The sequence below is a fragment of the Hirsutella rhossiliensis genome (assembly GCF_020360975.1).
Source record: "Hirsutella rhossiliensis strain HR02 chromosome Unknown scaffold00004, whole genome shotgun sequence".
Classification (NCBI taxonomy): domain Eukaryota; kingdom Fungi; phylum Ascomycota; class Sordariomycetes; order Hypocreales; family Ophiocordycipitaceae; genus Hirsutella; species Hirsutella rhossiliensis.
This window is the reverse complement of record NW_025408670.1, coordinates 673,349-694,510: the sequence shown is the minus strand read 5'-3', so window position 1 is coordinate 694,510 and position 21,162 is coordinate 673,349. Positions and strand designations below refer to the sequence as shown.

Below are 21,162 nucleotides of genomic sequence, written 5' to 3'. Positions count from 1 at the left end.
CGGCCTGGGCGGCCTGTGACGGCAGTCTGTTTTCAAACGCCTGGGATCATGAGAGGGGGCCGTTGGGGAGGGAGTCGGAGCGCGCTTTTCTGCAGGATGGATGCAGGTGGGAAGCTGAGACTTCATCCGAGGTATGAACCTCGGTCGTCAGTGAATTGCTGACCAAGGGCCCTTGACCCACAGAGACACGGCGTCGGCTCGCAAACGCCGTGGCCGGCGGCGCTTGGTCGCTGGCGCGATGGCTATTCTCGGTCGCTGTCCTCTGGTCGACATGCTCACTTCAGGCAACCGGCTGGTGGCTCTCGGTCGATGGCCCTGGTTGGTTGCTGGCTCCGCTTTGGCGAAGCTCTCAGCGGCGGCTGTGCTTGGTTTCTGGCTCTTGGTCGCTGGTTGATGCGCTCAGGGGCGGCTGCCATGCTGCTGTTAAAAGGGACATGCCCGTATATAGGCTGGTCACCGATACAATGCATAAGCAGCCACCCATGCTCGAATATTCCGATCCCTCCCCTTATCAACTAGTTCCAGGCAAGCTATACTAGAAGTCAATCTTCAGCCAAGGCCATGTTAACTGAGAACGCCCACACCCCGCTTTTGGTTGTTCGAGTCAAAGTGAGGCGTGGCACGGGTACGAAGCAGTGTGCGCATAAGGTACCTACCTCCCTAAAGGCTGAGTATTCCAAATTAATTGCCTGGTCGGTCATCCACGTAAGGCTGGCACGAAAAAGGGAATGATCCAACAACCCTATGCAAGGCCGTGCCTGGTGGAAAGTGATGTTCATGCTGGATAATATCTCCAATTCCAAGCCCACTATGAGGCGGATGACCTCTTCGACGCAGTGGATGTATTTGATATCTATTATGCATAAATAGTTTGCCTAGCCCCCCTATATATTTACATTCCTTATAGGCTCCCAACACTTTCCCTAAGAGTTTTCCCTCGAGAGCCTCAACCACTCTCTTTGTCCCGTTCTACATGGTACCAGCAGTCAGCAGCACGAATAACAGCAAAAACGAAGAGCTTTTTTATTCAGGGCGTCATAACCCCCAGTATATTCAGCGCCGCCGCTGCCTCACCCTCCAGAATTATCAAGAACACCTGCCGAACAGATCAATGTTATCTCCGCATCCGTCAACTCCTCGAGGGTCGCGCTCATACTTTCTGTCAAGATATACTACGTAATGGGAAGGACTATTCCCAGCTTGTGACACCAGAGGAGAGCGACGTATTAGACCAGCATTGCAATTACCGACCAGATGTAGTGAACTTGGCCTGCCAATGCATCACTTCCACTCCCATGAGCACCATCGCGAATCGGTCGGCCGAGACGACTACAGTAGGCGAATCCTCGGGCGCCACTGACGACTTGAGAGTCACCATTCTCGTAGATACCAATCGTGATGGCAGGGTCGACATAACCGGCGATACAGATAAGGCAGGCAAGGAGACATAGACAAAATACTCCGGCGCGCTCTTTCTTGCTAGCATCGTCGATACTAATGGCCGATACTCATCTAAGATCGAGTCCGCAACGGATAATGTAGATCTCGATAAATGCCACGACGCTTCGGACGACGTGCTGCGCAACCATAAATACCTCCCACCGCTTTCAACTATCCCTTACCCTAAACTAAGCAATATCGCTACCGGCTCTATTGCTATCTTAGACGAAGTAGCCGCCTCTAAAATCCTTATATTTTAGAAGGTCTGGCAAGACTGGGTTTGCCCAGCCCCCAACTATACCTTTACTTCGACTAATCTCTAAGCCGATATTGAGCTCGGCATTGATGCCCGTAACGTTCGCCATCCGGAGGGATGAGATGGCAAAGTCATGGTATTCCCTACGGTCAAGGATGGGGATAGAGAGGCCAAGGACTCGGTCGCGCTTCGGGTTGCCCCTGTTGTGACACACCATCATGGCCAACTCGCCGAGCAAGTGTTCACGTCAGCTTCGCAACTAAAGTCATATGATTTAGAGACAAAGCATCACGACATTTTCACGAACACGCTACAAGTTAAGTTTAACTAAGACCTTGGAAATATCACTCGCGGTGCTAGGATAGAGACGCCCATCTATCAGCTAGACGCCTGCAACGACTACTTCATACAAGACTTATTCGAACCTGGCTATATAAGTATCCCTGGCCCCGACTGTCCCTTTGCCCTGCGCATCATAATTAGGTCTTCCCAAGCTCAACGCTAGGCCGGTCGTCTGAGATCTCAGAAGCTTCGATTTGACAATGTCGGAGCTGTTCAATACCTGACCGGTCAATGGGGAGACAACGCAGACTCATTGGGCAGTCTGGAGACGCTTCCGTCCTATACCCACGACGGCAAGTCTTATCCCGCGGGACGCATCATCATGGGGTTAAAGCTTGAGGAGACGCCGGCCATCGGGGCCTTTTTGCAGGCCCAGGAGGAATGGGAGCCCTTTGAGGTGGACGTGTGACGGCTCTACGTCGGACATGTGGACGAATTTATACAGTTTCTTCCCGCCGCAAACGACCGCGGCTGGATAATGGCAGTCCAGGATCCCCGTAAAGGACACGCCATACTGCAGAGAGCGCAGCAAGATGGCTATGGCGAGATCAAGGCTTTCAGCCCTAAACAGTTACTGTTGAGGAGAGTGGGCATAAGAGGCCATAGTTATGCCTAGTAGACCTAATAGTTATGCATAAGGAAGCCTGCCTAACTAATATAACTCCCCTAGCCTAAGGACATTATATAGGCTTAACTTAGGTATAGGAATATCCTAATGCCCTCCTTTAGCTAGCTATATATAGTTACTATACCTATATAAGCCCCTCCCTTATCCTAATAGATAGACTAAGATATGCATTATAAAATTTACCTTTCTATGCCCCTACTTCTTCTACTATGCTCTTAAGCCCCTGCTTAAGAGTTATAAGCCCGGTCTATATAGCTAGATTATCGTTTGCCCGCCGATATTACCTTTAAAGCTATTTACGAGCTATTAATGCCGTTATAACGCTTAAATTATAGTATTAAGGCAAGGAACCTAGCTATACTAAGGGGCACTACTAGAAATATACGAATTATATAAATTATATATCCCTTAAAGAAGGATATTACTTATTAAGCTAGAACCTTTAATTTTCCTTAGATAACGTTAAAGGAAGTAAGAGGGGATAATTATATCGTAAGACTAAAGGAAAGCCTTAATTAGACCCTATAGATTAAAGGGATTAAATCGTAGGCCTAGACTTATAAGATTTAGGAATATACTAACTTAGACGGTATAAAGGAGCTTAAATAGCCCTAATAGCTAGACTAGGAGTAATTTATTATTAACCTTAAAGAGAGACCTTTTTAATAAGAAGATAAAACTAAGGCTATATTCCTTATAGGGTAAATAGGCTATAATAAACAATACTAGGATATAAAGGACTCCTTTTATAACCTTAAGAAAAGGTTCTAGCTATAATTCGATCGCTATAAGGTCTAGTAGAAGGCCCTAATATAACGACCGGTATTATTCTTAAGGGATAAACCTATCGAGGGGTTTATATTAGTAGATATAATAGGGCGTGGTCTAAGTAATAATAAGTATATTACGTTAGTAATAAGTTAGAGGTTATAGACTATAGACTATAACTAAGTAATTAAGTAATTAGAATTAAAGATAAGATCGTAATAAAGATCGTAATAATTATAATATATTAAAAGCTATCGAGCTATTTAGTTTAAAGGAGTAAAATTAAGCGTCCTTATATACCTAGTAGTCTTTCGTAGATTATTTAGTAAATAAGGTAATACTATTTATAGATCGTTAATTATCCTTAATAATTAATAATTACCTTACTTACCTTAATTACCTTAATTACTTAGTAATCTAAATAATTACCTTATAGGTTATATAATATAACCGGCCTATTATACGTCTATCCTATACCTTTCTACTAATAGCACGGTCCTATATAACTAATACTTAGTCGGTTCGTAATATAAGGTCTCCCCTCTTTTTAGTCTTATCCTTAAGACCTACTTTAGCCGCCCTACTACCTTCCGACTAGACTTCCTCTTATAAGTATATTCTTCTCCTTTCTTTATACTATAGCCCGTTATATCGCCTAACTAAGTTCTTAAATAGAAACCGAAAGCTCGTTCTACTAAACGTCGTAACGCTCTATTATACGCGATCCTCTTAAATCCTACGATTATAACTCTTCTTATATACTCTACTTATAGAAGCTATAGCTTTAATAATTATTAGGTAGCGCTAAACTCCGAACAATATATTATATACGTACGCTAAAATATTTCTTATTATAATATCGGGGGCGTATTATCCTCTTAGCTATATAATATCGCTAATTAATATATTAAGTTTAAATAAGAGCTAAAGGAGGTAGAGATAAAGGTCCTTTATCTTTAAAAATAAAAGAAACTATAGTTCGAGAAAATAATATAAGCGATCTCTTATAGTATCGATAACGTTAAGGAGTTAAAGTATATCGAGAAAGAGGAGGTCGAGAAGGAGCGGTAATAGGTAGAGGAGGCGCGGCCGCTTACCCCTTATAACGATCGGTTACCTTTAGACTTCGTTAAGGATTAGGATTCCTTATACTCCTAGGTATCGTTATCTCCTTTTATTTTAGCCTAATTTAGGTTACTTAGGGATTCGTCGGTACCGGAAAATCCTATTTTATTAAGAGGTTAATCTTTATTAATTAAATTATTAAAGGAGCGAACTATAATAGGTTAGATATTTAGTAGGTTCCTATATATTTTCCTCTAGTCTATATCCTTTCTATTCTACTAGGTATTCCTATTACCAACCTTATCTTTAAACGTCTAGGATTTATTTAGCTTTATATTCTTAATCGTTATTAACTTTAATCTTTTCTTATAGTTTATTATTTTATAACGCTGGTTCTAATAATAAGATATAAAATATTAGGTATATTTATATTATTATTAGTAGCGAAAGTTTATAGTTAACTTTTAAAATAGCTTTTATTATATACTAGTCCGTTAGTATAGGGCTAGCACTTTAACCTAGCTATCTACCTAGATCCGGTATAGGTTAAACGGGTAATTAAATAGACTAGCTACTATATATAATTAAATATATTATATAGACTAGCTACTATATAGTATTACGCGCGTTAAATATAGACTAGCTACTAGTCTTATAAGTTAAAGTAAGAGTAGTAATAACTATATATATTTTTCTTTACTTACCTAAGATTTAATAGGTTCTCTATCCTCTATATATACTATAGTAAGTATAAGACCTTACTTAGGGCTTTAACTAAGTAATATCTTAACCTTATAATCGTATAATAGTAATATAGTATATTAGTAATATTTCTTAGTATTCTCCTTAGGTACGTATAAGTATTTCTTTATAATTTCCCTACTATATTCTTATAGTATAAGGAACGGTGTTCCTACTATAAATAAAGCAGCTATAATATACTCTCCTAATTATATAAGCTAATAAGTAGTATAATAACTATAGACAAAATCTTATCCTATAGAGTAAGAATCGCTCGTTATTTTATATATCCTTATGCATTAAACGGGTTACCGGTTATCGTATAATCGGGAATCGAAGGAATAGAGCTAGCTTAAAATACTAGCTAAGACCTCTTAAGAACACCGGCACGACCAACCTCCTTTAAACACGAATATTAGTGGAACTAAGACACTTCTAGATTTACTCGAGGTATTACGGAATTCCCTAGTCTTAGGGCTATACGGTAGCCTAAATCTAGTCCCGAAAGGTTCTTCCGTTTAGCTATAATAGTCTATATAAGACAGCATATCCGCTAGTAGATAGATAGAGAATTATTAACTTTAACACCTCTTCTATATACTAATATACTACTAATAAATTCTATTAAGAATCCTACCTTATACTCCTTCTTCCCCTTTATTACGTAGTCTTATATAATTCCTTAATTTCCTAAAATTCCGCTTTTGCTTATATACCTTAAGAGGTTATAAGCCCGGCTTACTCCTTTTAAGCTAGGAAATTAACTACTTATACCTTTAAAATTCCTCGTCGAAATATTCAATTAAAATTCCTTTCGAAATTCCCCTTAACCTCTTTTACCTTCTTTTAAGGTATATAAGCAAAAGCGGAATTTTAGGAAATCAAGGAATTATATAAGACTATATAATAGAGGGGAAGAAGGAGTATAAGGTAGGATTTTTAACGGAATTTATTAGTAGTATATTAGTATATAGAAGAGGTGTTAAAGTTAATAATTCTTAATCTATCTACTAGCGGACATGCTGTCTTATATAGATAATTATAGCTAAACGGAAGAACCTTTCGGGACTAGATTTAGGCTGCTATATAGCCCTAAGACTAGGGAATTCCGTAATGCCTCGAGTAAATCTAGAAGTATCTTAGTTCTACTAATATTTATATTTAAAGGAGGTTAGTCGTGCCGGTATTCTTAAGAGGTCTTAGCTAGCATTCTAAGCTAGCTTACTATCTTAATCTTATTTTAATAATACCTATGCCTTAATAGGAGGAAATAAAGTCCTTTTATTAGATAATAAGGCTAAGGTCCTTACTAAAGGATTTCTTAGAAATAAATTATATTATATTCCTATAGAACCTTTATTAGAAAGCTAATTAATCCTTATTACGTCTTTAAAAGCAAAGGATATAGATTTTTATACTTAGTACTTACGCTTAGGGCATATAAATAGTAGGGCTATTTTAGAAATATTAAAAAGATATAATAAGGATATAGAAATGCCTTTAAAAGAGGAAAATAAAATAAGGTAATACGAAATATATATTAAAGCTAAAGCAACGAATAAGGTTAATAAATAACCTTTATATAAGTCTTATTCTTATTTAGAAAAAATAGTATTAGATATTTAGGGGCTAATTAAAGTGCCTACTTATAATAAATATTACTATTATATTTCTTTCCTAGACGTAGGAACCCGATATCTAGAAATATACCTTCTTTGAAAAAAGGGAGAAGCTCTAGATAGGTTCCTAGAATTTAAAAATAGGGTAGAAAATAACCCTAAAAATACTAGGATTAGAGAAGCATTTTCTAATAATGCTAAAGAATTTATATATAAAATAAAGCTCTATTGCGAAAAAGAAGGAATTACCTTTAATTCTAGTCCTCCTAGGACGCTAGAATCTAACGGTAGAATAGAAAGAATAAATCGTACTATATTAGAAAGAGTATAAGCTCTTTTATTTACTACTAGGCTTCTTAAATATCTATAGGGAGAAGCTATTTTAATAGCTACCTATTTATATAATAGATTACCGCATTCTACGATAGGATTTAAAAGTCCTATAAAAAAGAGGGATAATATAATACTACCCTTCGAGACCTTAAATAAAATTAAGACCTTCGGAAGCCTTATATATTATAAGAATAAAGACCTTAAAGATACGCTAGATAATAGAGCTTTTAAGGGAATAATAGTAGGCTATTTAGAAAATATATATAAAATCTAGGATTTTTCTAAGAGAAAGATTACTATCTCTAGAGATATTACTATACTAGAAAATAAATTTATAAAAAATCTAGAAATCTCTAGTAGTAATAATACCTTTAATTTTAATTCTATTCTAAATAAAGATAAGCTAGAAAGCTATATCCCTATAGAGGAAGCTACTAAAGAACCTAGAGATAAAAGTCCTCGCCCTCTATAAAGGAAGAGTCTCTAAATAACGATCCTATTCCTACTACTAGTAAAATAGTAGTAGAATTACCTAAGAAGCTAGAAGGGTTCGATTCTAACTATATCGAATACCTAACGTTAATTTATTTCTAAACTACGATTTTATAAAGTTAATTCTAGCTAGTATAGAAAATTAGGATCTAAAAATTCTAAAGACCTATAAATAGGCAATAAATAGCCTTAAAGTAGTATTTTAGAAAGAAGCTATAATTAAGGAAATTAGCTTACTAATTAAATATAAAACTTAGGAATTTTCCTACCTCCTAGGGATAGGAGGCTATAGGAGGCCGCTAGGTCTATACTATTAAGAAGGATAGTTAAAATAATATAATAAAATATAAAGCCCGTTTCGTAATATAGGGATTTAAGTAGATCTATAGCTTAGATTTCCTAGATACCTTCTTAACTATAGCTAGACCTAAATCTATTAGAATTCTACTTGTTTTAGCCTCTATTAACGAATTCGAAGCTTTATAAATAGATATAATAAATGTCTTTATATATACCGATATAGATAGCGAAGTATATATCGATCTTCCTATAGGCTACGAAGAATACGCTCTTAAAGAATATTATTTAAAATATAGATTAGCTTATAGAGCTAAAGGAATTAAATTAACTAAATTCCTAGACCTATATAAAACCGGTTATATTAAAGCAAAGCTAAAGAAAGCATTATATAGCCTAAAATAAAGTCCTAAGCTCTAGTATAATTATTTAAAAATTATACTAAATAATCTCGGATTTCTTCCTCTTTTAATAGATAAAGGAGTATTTATAAATAAGGACTATAGTATAGCCTTAGCAATTTACGTCGACGACTTTCTTATAGTAGGGCCCTTTAAATCTATAATAAAAGAAAGATTATTTAAAGAATTATCTAAATTCCTAGATTTTACTATCTTAGGAGATATAAAAGACTTCTTAGGTCTAAATATTATAATAAACCGAGAAAATAAAGAGCTATATATATCCTAAGAAAATTATACCTTAAATAAATTAAAGGAATTTAATAAAGAAGGTTTAGGAACTTCGAATTTACCCGCTATAGTAGGCTTTAAGCTTATAAAAGTAAAGGAATTACCTTTTAAGGAAGATATATTATAATTTTAGAAAGAAATAGGATCGCTATTATACTTAGCCTTATTTACTAGGCTAGATATCTTATATTCTATAATTTCCTACGCTAGATTCGCGGCTAAGCCCGACTAGACGTATTTTAAGGCTTTAAATATAATTTAGAAATATTTAAATAAATTTCCTAGCCTAAAGATTAAATATAATTATAATATCCCTTTTACCTATCTATATATAAAGGGTTTTACCGACTCTAGCTAGGCGTCGGATTTAACGGACGGAAAATCCTTTTCCGGTTACTGTTTTTATATATATAATAATATAATAAGCTAGGCTTACTCTAAGTAGAAAGCCGTTACCCTTTCTACCTACGAAGTAGAGTATATTAGCCTTAGGGAGGCAAATAAAGAAGCTGTTTATTTAAATATGCTTTATAAAAATATTACTAAGGATCTATCTATTAAGATTCTTAATACTATACCTCCTATTTTAACGGATAATACTACTACTATTAAATTAGTAGAAAATCCGGAATTTTATAAACGGTCTAAGTATATAAGATTAGCCTATTACTATACTAGAACTAGTATAAGAGAAGGGGAAATTAGAGTTTTTTATATTAAATTAGAAGATAATATAGCTAATATATTTATAAAGGAATTAAGACTTAGATTACTCTATAAATTTAAAGACGGTCTATCCTTAATATAAGTTCCTAAGCAATTAAAAAGGGTTTTTAAATATTTCTTATACTTTCTATATCTTTCCCTTACTAGGTTTTTCCTTTTTAGGTTTCCTAGAGAAATATTTACTAGGTTTTTATCTATTAAGATTTTCCTAGCAATAATAGGTTTTACCTTATATAAGGTTATCCTATAAATAATTATTATAACTATAGATTTTTCCTACTATAGGTTTTTATTAGTATATACCTAAGGATTCTTTTTTCTTAAGAAAGAATAGGTTTTATATATCCTATTAAGGTATAAGAATAGTTTTCCTAAATTAGTTTTTACCTATATATATACTACTATAAATAAATTAGTAAAGAGTATATAAATCTACTCTTTAAGGGAGGCTATAAGGAACGGTGTTCCTACTATAAATAAAGTAGCTATAATATACTCTCCCGATTATATAAGCTAATAAGTAGTATATTAATTATAGATAAAATCTTATCCTATAAAGTAAGAATCGCTCGTTATTTTATATATTATTATATATTAAACGGGTTGCCGGTTATCGTATAATCGGGAATCGAAGGAATAGAGCTAGCTTAGAATACTAGCTAAGACCTCTTAAGAATACCGGCACGACTAACCTCCTTTAAACACGAATATTAGTAGAACTAAGATACTTCTAGATTTACTCGAGGCATTACGGAATTCCCTAGTCTTAGGGCTATACGGCAGCCTAAATCTAGTCCTAAAAGGTTCTTCCGTTTAGCTATAATTGTCTATATAAGATAGTATGTCCGCTAGTAGATAGATAGAGAATTATTAACTTTAACACCTCTTCTATATACTAATATACTACTAATAAATTCCGTTAAAAATCCTACCTTATACTCCTTCTTCCCCTCTATTACGTAATCTTACGTAATTCCTTAATTTCCTAAAATTCCGCTTTTGCTTATATACCTTAAGATATAGTAACTTCTTAGGGAAATCTTAGTATAGTCCTTAAAGAGCTATTATTACTTAGGAAATTATAGTATATTCCCTATATAATATATCCCTAGGGGAAATCTCCGTAAAATATCTATATAATCCGCTTAATTATTATTTCTAGGATTTCTAGGTAATTTCCTAGAGTTTACTTAGTAGCTTCTAAGTTCCTTTTTTTATAAGGAGCTTTAAGGAGTTAAGGGTAACTTCCTTAAAAGAAGTAAATATCGTTATAAGTACCTAGATTATTAGCTATAGGGTATCCTATAATAAATACCTAAGGCGAAAGAGTTAACTAATATCCTTATTAGTTTCCTATAGTATTTAAGCGGGAGTTATACTAATAGGGAATCGTAGTAAAGTTATATAGATTTCTAAGGTTAGTATAAAAAATAACTTATATCTTATTTAGAATATATCTTAGTACGACTAATATTAAGGGCGCGAGGCGGCTAAGCTAAGAGTAAAATACTACTAAGGACTAAGGGCGCTAAGTAGCTAGACTAAGGTAATAAATAAGTAAGGCCGAGGGTATAATATAGCTAAGCTAGGGAAAACTAATTATAACTAAGGGCGCTCTATAGCTAAGCTAGTAATAAAATAAATAGGGCTAGGGATATAATAAAGCTAACCTAGTAACCGACTATCTTACGCTATAAAGGTAAGGGTAGGGTAAGGGATCTCCTCCTTAGCTTCCTCTTTTATTAGTTCCTTAGGGCCTACTAGTACGTTAGCTAAGGTATCTTATATATCGGAGGCTTTATAGATAGGTACTCTATAGGCGTTATTTAGGGCTAGTTCTACTAAGAGTATTATAACTAGTCCGTTATAAGAAGCTAGAGTTTAATTATAGATTACTACTACTAGTACTTATATAGTTAGGCCTAGGTTCTAGAATCCGCTTAAGTATACGTTAGTAAACTTTTAGTTTAATAAGTTAAATTAGGCTATTACGTTAGCCGTATAAGGGCGGGCTACTACTAGCGTATATAGGGGGCTAATATAAGCGGCTCTTTAATATACCGTAGCGAGCTTAAGCGAGTTATCTAGGAGGTAAGCGGCGAAAGTAAACTAATAGATAAAGCTAGTAAGCACTCTAGTAAGGGCGGCGTACTAGCTAAGTAAGAGGTTAGCGTCGGCGTCCTTATAGATAGCGGTAAATAGATTTACTTAAATTACGGCCGCGTTTAAGGCTCTATAAACTAGCGCTTTTAACCTAGAGTAAATAATACCTATATAGCCGTTTATATCGCCTAGGTTATTATAATATACTATTAAAGGTATAATAGGGAATAGTTTAGGCTTTCTATAGCTTAGAACCTAGAAGGGGTTAAGCTTTTATTAAACTAGTATTAGGGCTTATTCCTTAGTAAATAAGTTAGCCTACTTAAAGGGAGTAAAGGGTAAGGCCGCGGCGGCGGTAAGTAAGCGTTTAGCGAATAGGTTCCTTAATAGCTCGTCGAAGGTAAGGTCTACTATACTAGTTCCTTTAGTTCTAGCCGGGGTACGCTTAAGGTTCTCTTTAAACTTATAAGTTCCTAGTATACTAGTAGCCTTACGCTCCTCTATAGCGGTAGCCTTAAATATCTTTAAATAGGTAGGGAGGTACTTTATATTAGTAATTGTAGCGACGATCTTTAGTATCTCGGCGTCTATAAAGGCTACCTATTTAAATAGGAGCTTATTAACGACGTCGGCTAGGATAGTAGCGATCTATATAAGCCTAAGGACGCTAGTTATTATCTTAGTTTTATTAAGGAAGATAGCCCTATCTAGGTCGCGTAGTAATAAGGGAAGAAGCTTATCCTTATTAAATAAAGGGGCAAACTACTTATAGGCGTTTTAGGGGGTGCCTAGGGTTTTCCTTATAATGCTTAAAACTAAGGGTAGCGAGTTACTAAATAAATTACTAAAGCTTATCTTAAGGTATATAAGTAAAAGCGGAATTTTAGGAAATTAAGGAATTACGTAAGACTACGTAATATAAGGGAAGAAGGAGTATAAGGTAGGATTTATAATAGAATTTATTAGTAATATATTAGTATATAAAAGTATCGGAAAACGCAGTTATTAGTTATATATATTAATTGCAGCGTACTTATCGGAGCGCGCGTTCTACTTTTACTTACGTAGCGCAATAGTCTTCGCGATAAGAAGAGGTATTAAAGTTAATAATCCTCCCTCTATTTACTAGCGGACATACTATCTTATATAGATAATTATAGCTAAACGGAAGAACCTTTCGGGACTAGATTTAAGCTGCTATATAGCCCTAAGACTAAGGAATTTAGTAATACCTTAAGTATATTAAGAAGTGTCTTAATTCTACTAATATTTATATTTAAAGGAGGTTAGTCGTGCTAGTATTCTTAAGAGGTCTTAGCTAGTATTCTAAGCTAGCTCTATTTCTTAGATTCCCGATTATATAATAACCGGCAACCCGTTTAATATATAATAGTATATAAAATAACGAGCGATTCTTACTCTATAATATAGGATTTTATCTATAGTTAATATACTACTTATTAGCTTATATAATCGGGAGAGTATATTATAGCTGCTTTATTTATAGTAGGAATACCGTTCCTTATAGCTTAATAGTAAGAAGGTATAGTCGTTAAAGTAAACGTATAATAGAGTACTAGGAATAAGGTAATAAGAAGCGTCGACCTATTATAGTTAGATAGTTAATATCGCGTTTCTATTAGTTTAGGTAGTTATAAGAGTTATAGTAGTAATATAATAGGCGGCGGTATTATAAAGCGTAAAGAAGTATAGCTAGTTACCTTCGCGTAGATTATAGGCTTTAAATAAGGGAAGAGATAAAAGGGTATAGTATATACCGTTTTCTACTAAGCCTATATCGAGATTATACCCTTTTTTAGTAAGGAGGTCGCGGTAGTTAGTATATATACTATAATTATCTTATTTTTACTTAGTAAATATAACTATATTAAACTTAAGGTTATAAAGGAGCTTTACTTTATTCCTATATAATTAGACTACTTAGCGGAAACCCTTAAGGCTTAAGCGCGGCGGTCGGCGGTAGATTTAGTTAGAGAAATACTAGCGAAATACTAGGTCCTTACTACGATATTTATAGCCTTAGATAGTAAGAACCTTAAATATAAGTATAAGAGGAGCGCGGTTTAGTATAAAAAAGGGAGCGTAAAAGGGTAAGGAAATTAGGTTCTTAAAATAAAAAATAAATATAGGAATTAAGTTACTATTTACTATAGGCGGCCTATTAATACTTATTAGCTAGTTAACCTATCCTTAAACTTTTAAGAGAACGAATAGTAATAGTATATACTATATACTATTATTTCTCTCTTAACTATAGCGGCTCGTACTATTATATAACGCGCGCGTAAAGCTTTTAGGTATAAGTAATATAACTTTATAATACTCCTTACTATATAGTAAATTCTTTAATAAGGTCTTTAATAACGATATCCTTAGTGGCTACCTAGGAATTATAGCTACTTAGCTAGCCTTTTTAGCTAATAAGGTATTCTATATAAGCGGTCCCTTAGCTATATCTATAAGTTCTAGAGTTAAGGATTCTTTTAACTTCTTAGTAGTTAGTATTAAGTTCTAGGCTAGGTCGGGCGTTTAGTCGTTTAGCTAGCTATAGCTATACGATAGAAATAACGTTATAGATATTTAAGGATCTAGCTAAGTTAAGGCGGTAGGCTAAATAGCCGATCTATTTAAGAACTTTAAACGGTCTTATATAGTATTCCTTTAACTTTACTACCTATCTATTAGCTACGTTATATCCTTTCCCTAGCTAGAGCTATACTTAGTCTCTAGGCTTAAACTTTAGTACTTAGTACTTTACGTTATACTACTTTTTTATTCCTACCTAAGCTAGAGTAATTAAGATCTTAGCTTAGTCTTAGAGTATCTCCCTATTTATCTATAAAGGGCTTTTTCTAAGGTATCGTTTACTATTATTTATTTATATTCTAGTTAGTAGCTTATTTAAAGAGGTACCGATTACTAAGGAGTAAGAGTTATTAAGGGTAAATTAAAGTAGTAGTAACGCGTTAACCTATCGATAGGATAGGAAGTTAGTTATAAAGAACTAAAGTATAGTTTTAACTACTTTATTATATCGTTCCGATAAGCTATTAGTCTAGGGATACTAAGCTATAGATACTAGTAACTTAGACCTATACGCTATCTATAGTTCTTTCTAAAACGCTAAAAGGAACTTAGGGTCCTAGTTAGAGATAATCTAAGTAGGAATCCCTTAGTTATAGTATATTAGCTTAGTAAATAGTACCTTAGCTTAGTCTTCCGCGGTAAACTAGTTATAGCCTAAGATAAGGATCCTTATTTTTAAGAACTTATTAGTTACTATTAGTAGTATATTATAATAGACCTTAATAAGTAGTATCTATAAAGTTCGGTCTATAAGGATATCTAAGAGTCTTATAACGAAATCTATAATAATTATATAGAAAGGTAAAGCTAAGGAAGTAATTAAAACTAACTCGCTAAGGGCCTTTAACTAGTTAGTTTAGTTCTTATAGTAAGCGTTATACTTATTAATAAAGCTATCGATAAGTTTCTTAAGGCTAGTTTAATAGGTAAGATCGTACCCCTATAAATATTAGCCTATTAAAGGGATAAGACCCTTAGCACTCCCCTTTTAACTTACTTTTAAGTATACTTAAAGGCGTTATAAAGACCTCGATTATCTAATTAAGTATCTTTCTTAATTATAGTTAATTTAAATTTTTATTTTTCCCCTTTAAAGTAAAGACCGCTAGTTACGCGACTTTAATAAAGATAAAAAGGTATAAAGTAAAGAAATCTCTAAGACTAATATTTATAACTTAAGGCCCTTAGAGCTATATATAGGACCGATAATTAGATAATTATATAGTTAATTACTCTACTAATCCTTAGCTATATACTATACGTGCTTTAGGTATATACCCTCGTTCCTATTAAAACTAGTCTCTAGGGCGTAAACTCGTTATTCCGTTTTATTTATATAGCGACGAGTAGCTTTACGAAGCCGAGAATACTTAGAGGACGACGGTACTATTTAGAAAAAATAAAATCTAGGGATTTAATAATTAAAGTAGTAACTACCTTAATAGCTAGAGTTAGGGACCTAATAAGGCAATAGACTTACTAGGAAATAAATAATTAAATAATACCTTCGCTAATAGTAAAGGAAAAGTAATAAGCTAATACTAAAAAACCCTAAGCTCCTATTATTAGCCCTATAACCCTTAATACTAGTAACTTAGTTAAGAAACTACGATCCTTATATAATACTTTAAAAGATACGAATAATAGTAATAGCGTAATCTAGACTATTTTAAAACCCTACTAAGACCTCTTACTTATATACGTACTAATAATACTAATATAAGTATTAATAAGGAATACCTTAATAACCTTAACCTTAGCTCTTTTCTACGCGGTAGCTTATAAAGAACGCCTACCTCCCGCTAATAGATAAGAAAGTAAGTAATAAGATAGTTATAATAAGATATCCTTTAACTCCTTTAACTCTAACTTTAAATTTCGTAACCTTATAATCTATAGGCATACTATATCTAGAAACGCTAGCTATTAAAAGGGATTATCTAATCCTATTACTAGCGATATAAAGAAAATTAAGGTAGATATTAATAAGATTACTAATAGACTTAGAGATATACTCGCTAGAAGCTAAGATAACCTTATAGGAAGACTCTACTAACTACGACTCCTACTTATTAGTAAATTTAATAGTAAAAACATAACTAAATTCCTTAAGAAGTTTAAATAAGAGATACGCATTAACTATATTTACGATAAAGATAAAATAGACTAGCTCGAAGTCTATATCTCCTTTATATAAGCCCTTACTATTAAAATTCTTATAGATAGACTTATCTAAGAAGAAGTAAAAAAGAGACTCCTTTAATACTACTATATATATAATATTAAATAACTAAAAACTACTAATAACCGCTTAGACTATTATAATACTAAAAAGCCTAAGACTATTATAGAAGTTATAGAATAGCTTAGTCTTTACTTATACTTATAGCGTAAGGTATAACCTAATAGCTAGGAAGAATCTATAGTCTAGTTATACTTTATCTACTATATAATACTAAAAGAGCTTATTATTAACGTTATAGAGAGAAATAGGAAGATATTTAAAGTTATCTTAAAACTCCTATATAAAAGCCTTATCTATATAATTAATAACTACTTAGTACCTTACTAGGACGTTAAGCGACGAGATATAGTATCTAAAGTCTATAATTAGAAGCTTAAGAACCTAAAGAAAGACTAGCTCTTTAGGGAAATTAATAAAGTAATAAAGGAAGCTAAATTTAATAAGGGTAACGAAAAACTTCCTAAAGAGTTAAAGAAAGAAATAAGAAACCTAGATAGCCTATAAAGGAGATCTTAGACCTAATAAAAGCCTTTAAAGATATAAAGATTAACCTTACTCGCTAGTAAGAGTAGATATTTAACTAGCTTAATAGGGAATAGAAACGTATTAATAGTAAAAGCTACTTTTTAAGTTATAGATAAGGAGGTAGTATAAATACTATTAGATTTTACTACCTATTTAATTAATATATATAGTTTTAGGTTAATACTTTTAACCGGCCTAGGAGATACTTTTATTATAGTAAAGAAGGATACTACCTTAATAAGTATAAGGTATACTCTTAGGACTATAAGATCGGATTTATAATATATAAAGTAGTAAATAGGACTCTTTACCTTAAAAGAAAAGATAATAGAAGCGTAATTCCCTTAGTACTTACTAATAGGTTTTCTTAAATAGGTATATATATTTAAAGGCTTATTATATACTAGGTAGATATATAGCTAGACTCCTTTATATTACTACTTATAAAATAAGTTAAAGCTATAGTTATACTATCTTACCTAAATTAAGATACTAGTAAAAGAGAATCTGGTTTCTTAGACTAGTTCTAGAGATATAAAAGCCTATATAAATAAAAGCTAAGGAATCTAAAAGTAAGCGATATAAGAAAAGAAGTAAGAAGGATATCAGTTATTATAATTATAGATAATATATAATAAAGTAATATATATAATTAGATAATCTATATAACTATAATAGGGATTAATACCTATAAGGGGAAAAGATAAAAAGTTAAAGAGGATATAGAAGAAATTAAGATAATAAGAATAGTAAAAACTAGCTTAAAGATTATCTCTATATACTATAGATATAGAGTAGATCTAAATAAGAAGTTTAATAGACTTATAGATAAAATCGTTAGAGAAATTATATATAAAAGAATCCTAATCCCTTTAAATTACTTAATTAACTTTATTCCCTAACTAAGTAAGAGACTTAGTATAAGATATATAGATATAGCCTAAGGTATAGAAAATACTAAATTCTAGACCCTAGAGAAAGTAAAGAGTAATATAAGACCCTATAAAGCTATAATAATAGTTATAAAAGTAGCTAAAGATAATATAAAGAGTAGTTTACTCCTCCTTAAATATCTATAAGGAAAACTCGCGGTAGCTTTAATATAAGTTAAAGAATAAGATAAAGAATACTAGGTCGAACTAATTAAACTTACTTACCTTATTTATAAAGAATTAGATTATAAGTACCTTAAAGTCTAATAAGTATTAAAGGAAGTTAGGTTTATAACTAATATAATTAGCGTAATATAACTAGCCTAAGGACTATTTAATTAATAAACTCTAGAGGTAATAAGACTAAAGAAAGACGAATTTATTATATAAGAAGTAGTACTCTTAATAAGATACTAAGAAATAACTTTAAAAGACCTTATAGCGATTCCTATAATACGTATAAATATAGTCCTTATATCTTTCCGCTCGCTTAAGTATATAGAAGACCTACCCTATATTTAAGTATAGCTTAGTAGCTAGAAAGCTAAAGTTCTAAGCGCCTTAATCGATACTAGGTCTAAAGGAAACCTTATTACTAAAAGATATATAAATATATATAGGCTTAAAATCCTACTAATAAGAGTATTAATAATAGCGTATACTAGGTCCCCTATAGATATAGTTAGGGAGGTAGAGACTAATCTTTATCTAAGTATAGCTTAGATACTAATCTATCTTTATATTATACTAAATAAAGTCTTAGTCCCCTTTATCCTAAGTATACTATTTATTAGAGCTATACGTATATTATTTAATTATTCCCTAAGGAACGGCGATATATAGGTTAAATATTAGATCGGTACTATCTAAGTAGTTATACTAGCGGTAGGAGCTTTTAAATAAGAGCTTTTAGATAAGGTCGATATAGTAAAATCCTTTTAAGCTATAACCTTAATAGTTAATAAAGATATATATAAAAGACTAAAGCTTAAGAAGGCTATATAGGAAATAGCTACCTAGCTCCTAAGAAATTCTTTTTAAGCTTTAGTAATAGAAGTTAAAGAAGATAACCTAAGAGCTACCTAATAATTATAGAGAGAACCCCTTATAGATACCCTAACGGCTAAGATTCTCTTACTAAGAGGTAAGATCCTTAGTTATAGAGGAGGTACTAACTAAGTCCTTAACCTAGCCTATACTAGCGTAAATAAGCCCTTAATAGCACTAGTATAATAATAATTAATTATAGATAAAGGAGATAAAGCGATTCTAGCTATTAGATTTAAGATAGTAAAAGAGATTATTAAAGTTATAGTTATAGAGGCTATAGGAGAATTTAAGAAAAACATTATTAAAGCTAGAAAGAAGTTTAAAAAGATCTAGAAGGTTAAAGTTAAGATAGGGAGGAAATAACCTATTAGTTTATATAATCTAAGAGTTAATACTCTCTTTAAAAGAAAAGTAAATAAGATTAACCCTATTAATAATACTCTATTAAACGGCTTAATACTAAAAGGGGACCTTAACTAAAAGAAGACTAAATAAAATACTATTAAAGATAAGATATAGCTTAGACCCTACCTAGAATACTTAATAGGAAAATTCTTAAGTATATAGAAAGGAAAGCGGCTAATATAAGAAAGACTTAAAGTAATTTATAAATAATTTAAGGGCTTTCTTATAAAAGTAGAAATCCGGATCTTTAATAGTATTCTATTTAATAAGGAAGTAGTATTATCCTAGGACTTTATAAAAAGAGGTAAAGTCGACCTAGCTATAGCCTTACTATAGGTTATTAAGATAATAAAATATAAGGTATAGTAAGTAGCCTTAATCCTAATCTTAAAAGCGATAAAGTAGAAAGTTATTAATATCCTTAAATTTAAACTAAAAATAGGAGTCCTTAAAGAAGGGTATAAGCCCTATAAGAACCCTTTTTTCTTAGTAGTAAAGAAAGATAAAGGACTACGCTTAATTAACTCCGCTATATATATAAATACTATTATAATAAGAGATATAAACCTACTATTAAATATAAATAAGTTTAGCGACTACTTCTTAATATATAAGATCCTTTCCCTCCTAGACCCTTTTTTAAGCTATAATTAGATCCCTCTTAATATTAAAAGCTATAACTTAATAATATTCGTAATACCTATTAGCCTCTTATATATATATATACTTCCTTAAGGGGCTATAAACTTAGTTAGCTAATTTATAAGGATAATATAAAGAATCCTATAAAACCTTATACTAAATATCTATAGGAATTTCCTTAATAATATAGGTATTAAGGGGCCTAATATAACGTATAATAATAAAGAGGTAGCGCTAAGAGTAAGGAGATTTATCTTTAAATACCTTATTAACCTCGATAAAGTCCTAGTTAATATCGAACTCTTTAGTTATATAATTATAAGGGCTAAATTAAAATTCTACTAGTAAGTAACTAAAGTTATTAGTTATATTTATAAAATAAATAAAAGGTGCTCTATAAAAGCTAAAGTTATTAAAATTAAGGAATAAATAAGATGCCTTAATATAACGTATATTAAAGCTTTCCTTAGTATTATAGGATACTATTAAATCTAGATTAAATAGTTCGCTATCTTAGTAAAACCCCTTATAGACCTATTAAAGAAAGAAGTCTATTAAGAATAAGGAGATAAATAAATAAAAGCGATAGCTACCTTTAAGGAAGCTATTACTAATCTAGTCTTTCTAGTATCCCTTAACGTTAGCCTAGGAAAAGGAGATCTTATTTTAATATATAATACTAGTTTACTCGGCTAAGGGGTAGTCTTAATATAAATCGTTAATAGAAAGAGGCGCCCTATAAGGTTCGAAAGTAAAACGTAGTTACTAGTAGAAACTAAATATAATATAATAAAGAGGGAGTATAGGGCTATATTAAGTACGCTTAAGAGACTAAGAATATACCTATATAGTATATATTTTATCTTAGAAACTAACGTATAAGTCTTAGTTAATTAACTAAAAGGTGCCCTTAAAGACGTCTTTAAAGCTATAGTAACTTACTAGATAAGCTATATTCTCCTCTTTAACTTTACTATATAATATATTAAAGGTAAGAAGAATAGTATAGCTAACGGACTCTTAGGAAAGCTTAAAGGACCTTTTAATATATTAAATAGGGAAATAGAAGGCGATATTAAAGAATTTATAGACTTCTACTTAAACGTAGTATAAGGGACTAAGCTATAAAGGGACTACTTAAAGGAATTAAGGATAATTACGGACTTCCTTTAAACGTTAAAACGGCCGGAGGGCCTTTTTAAATAAGACTATAAGAAGCTATATTTAAAGAGTCTAAATTTCTACGTTAAAGAT

At 32.1% G+C, this 21,162-nt stretch overlaps 1 protein-coding gene across 1 annotated transcript; it reads left to right on the top strand.

The window, feature by feature from the left end:
* Positions 1-1,295: 1,295 nt before the first annotated feature.
* HRG_04239 (protein-arginine deiminase (PAD) domain-containing protein) lies at positions 1,296-2,447 on the top strand (the record flags this gene model as incomplete). The annotated part of the gene is made up of 2 exons (XM_044862710.1): positions 1,296-1,406; positions 2,223-2,447. The coding sequence occupies 2 exons, from the start codon at positions 1,296-1,298 to the stop codon at positions 2,445-2,447; spliced, it is 336 nt and encodes a 111-aa protein (XP_044721324.1).
* Between the last annotated feature and the right edge of the window lie 18,715 nt (positions 2,448-21,162).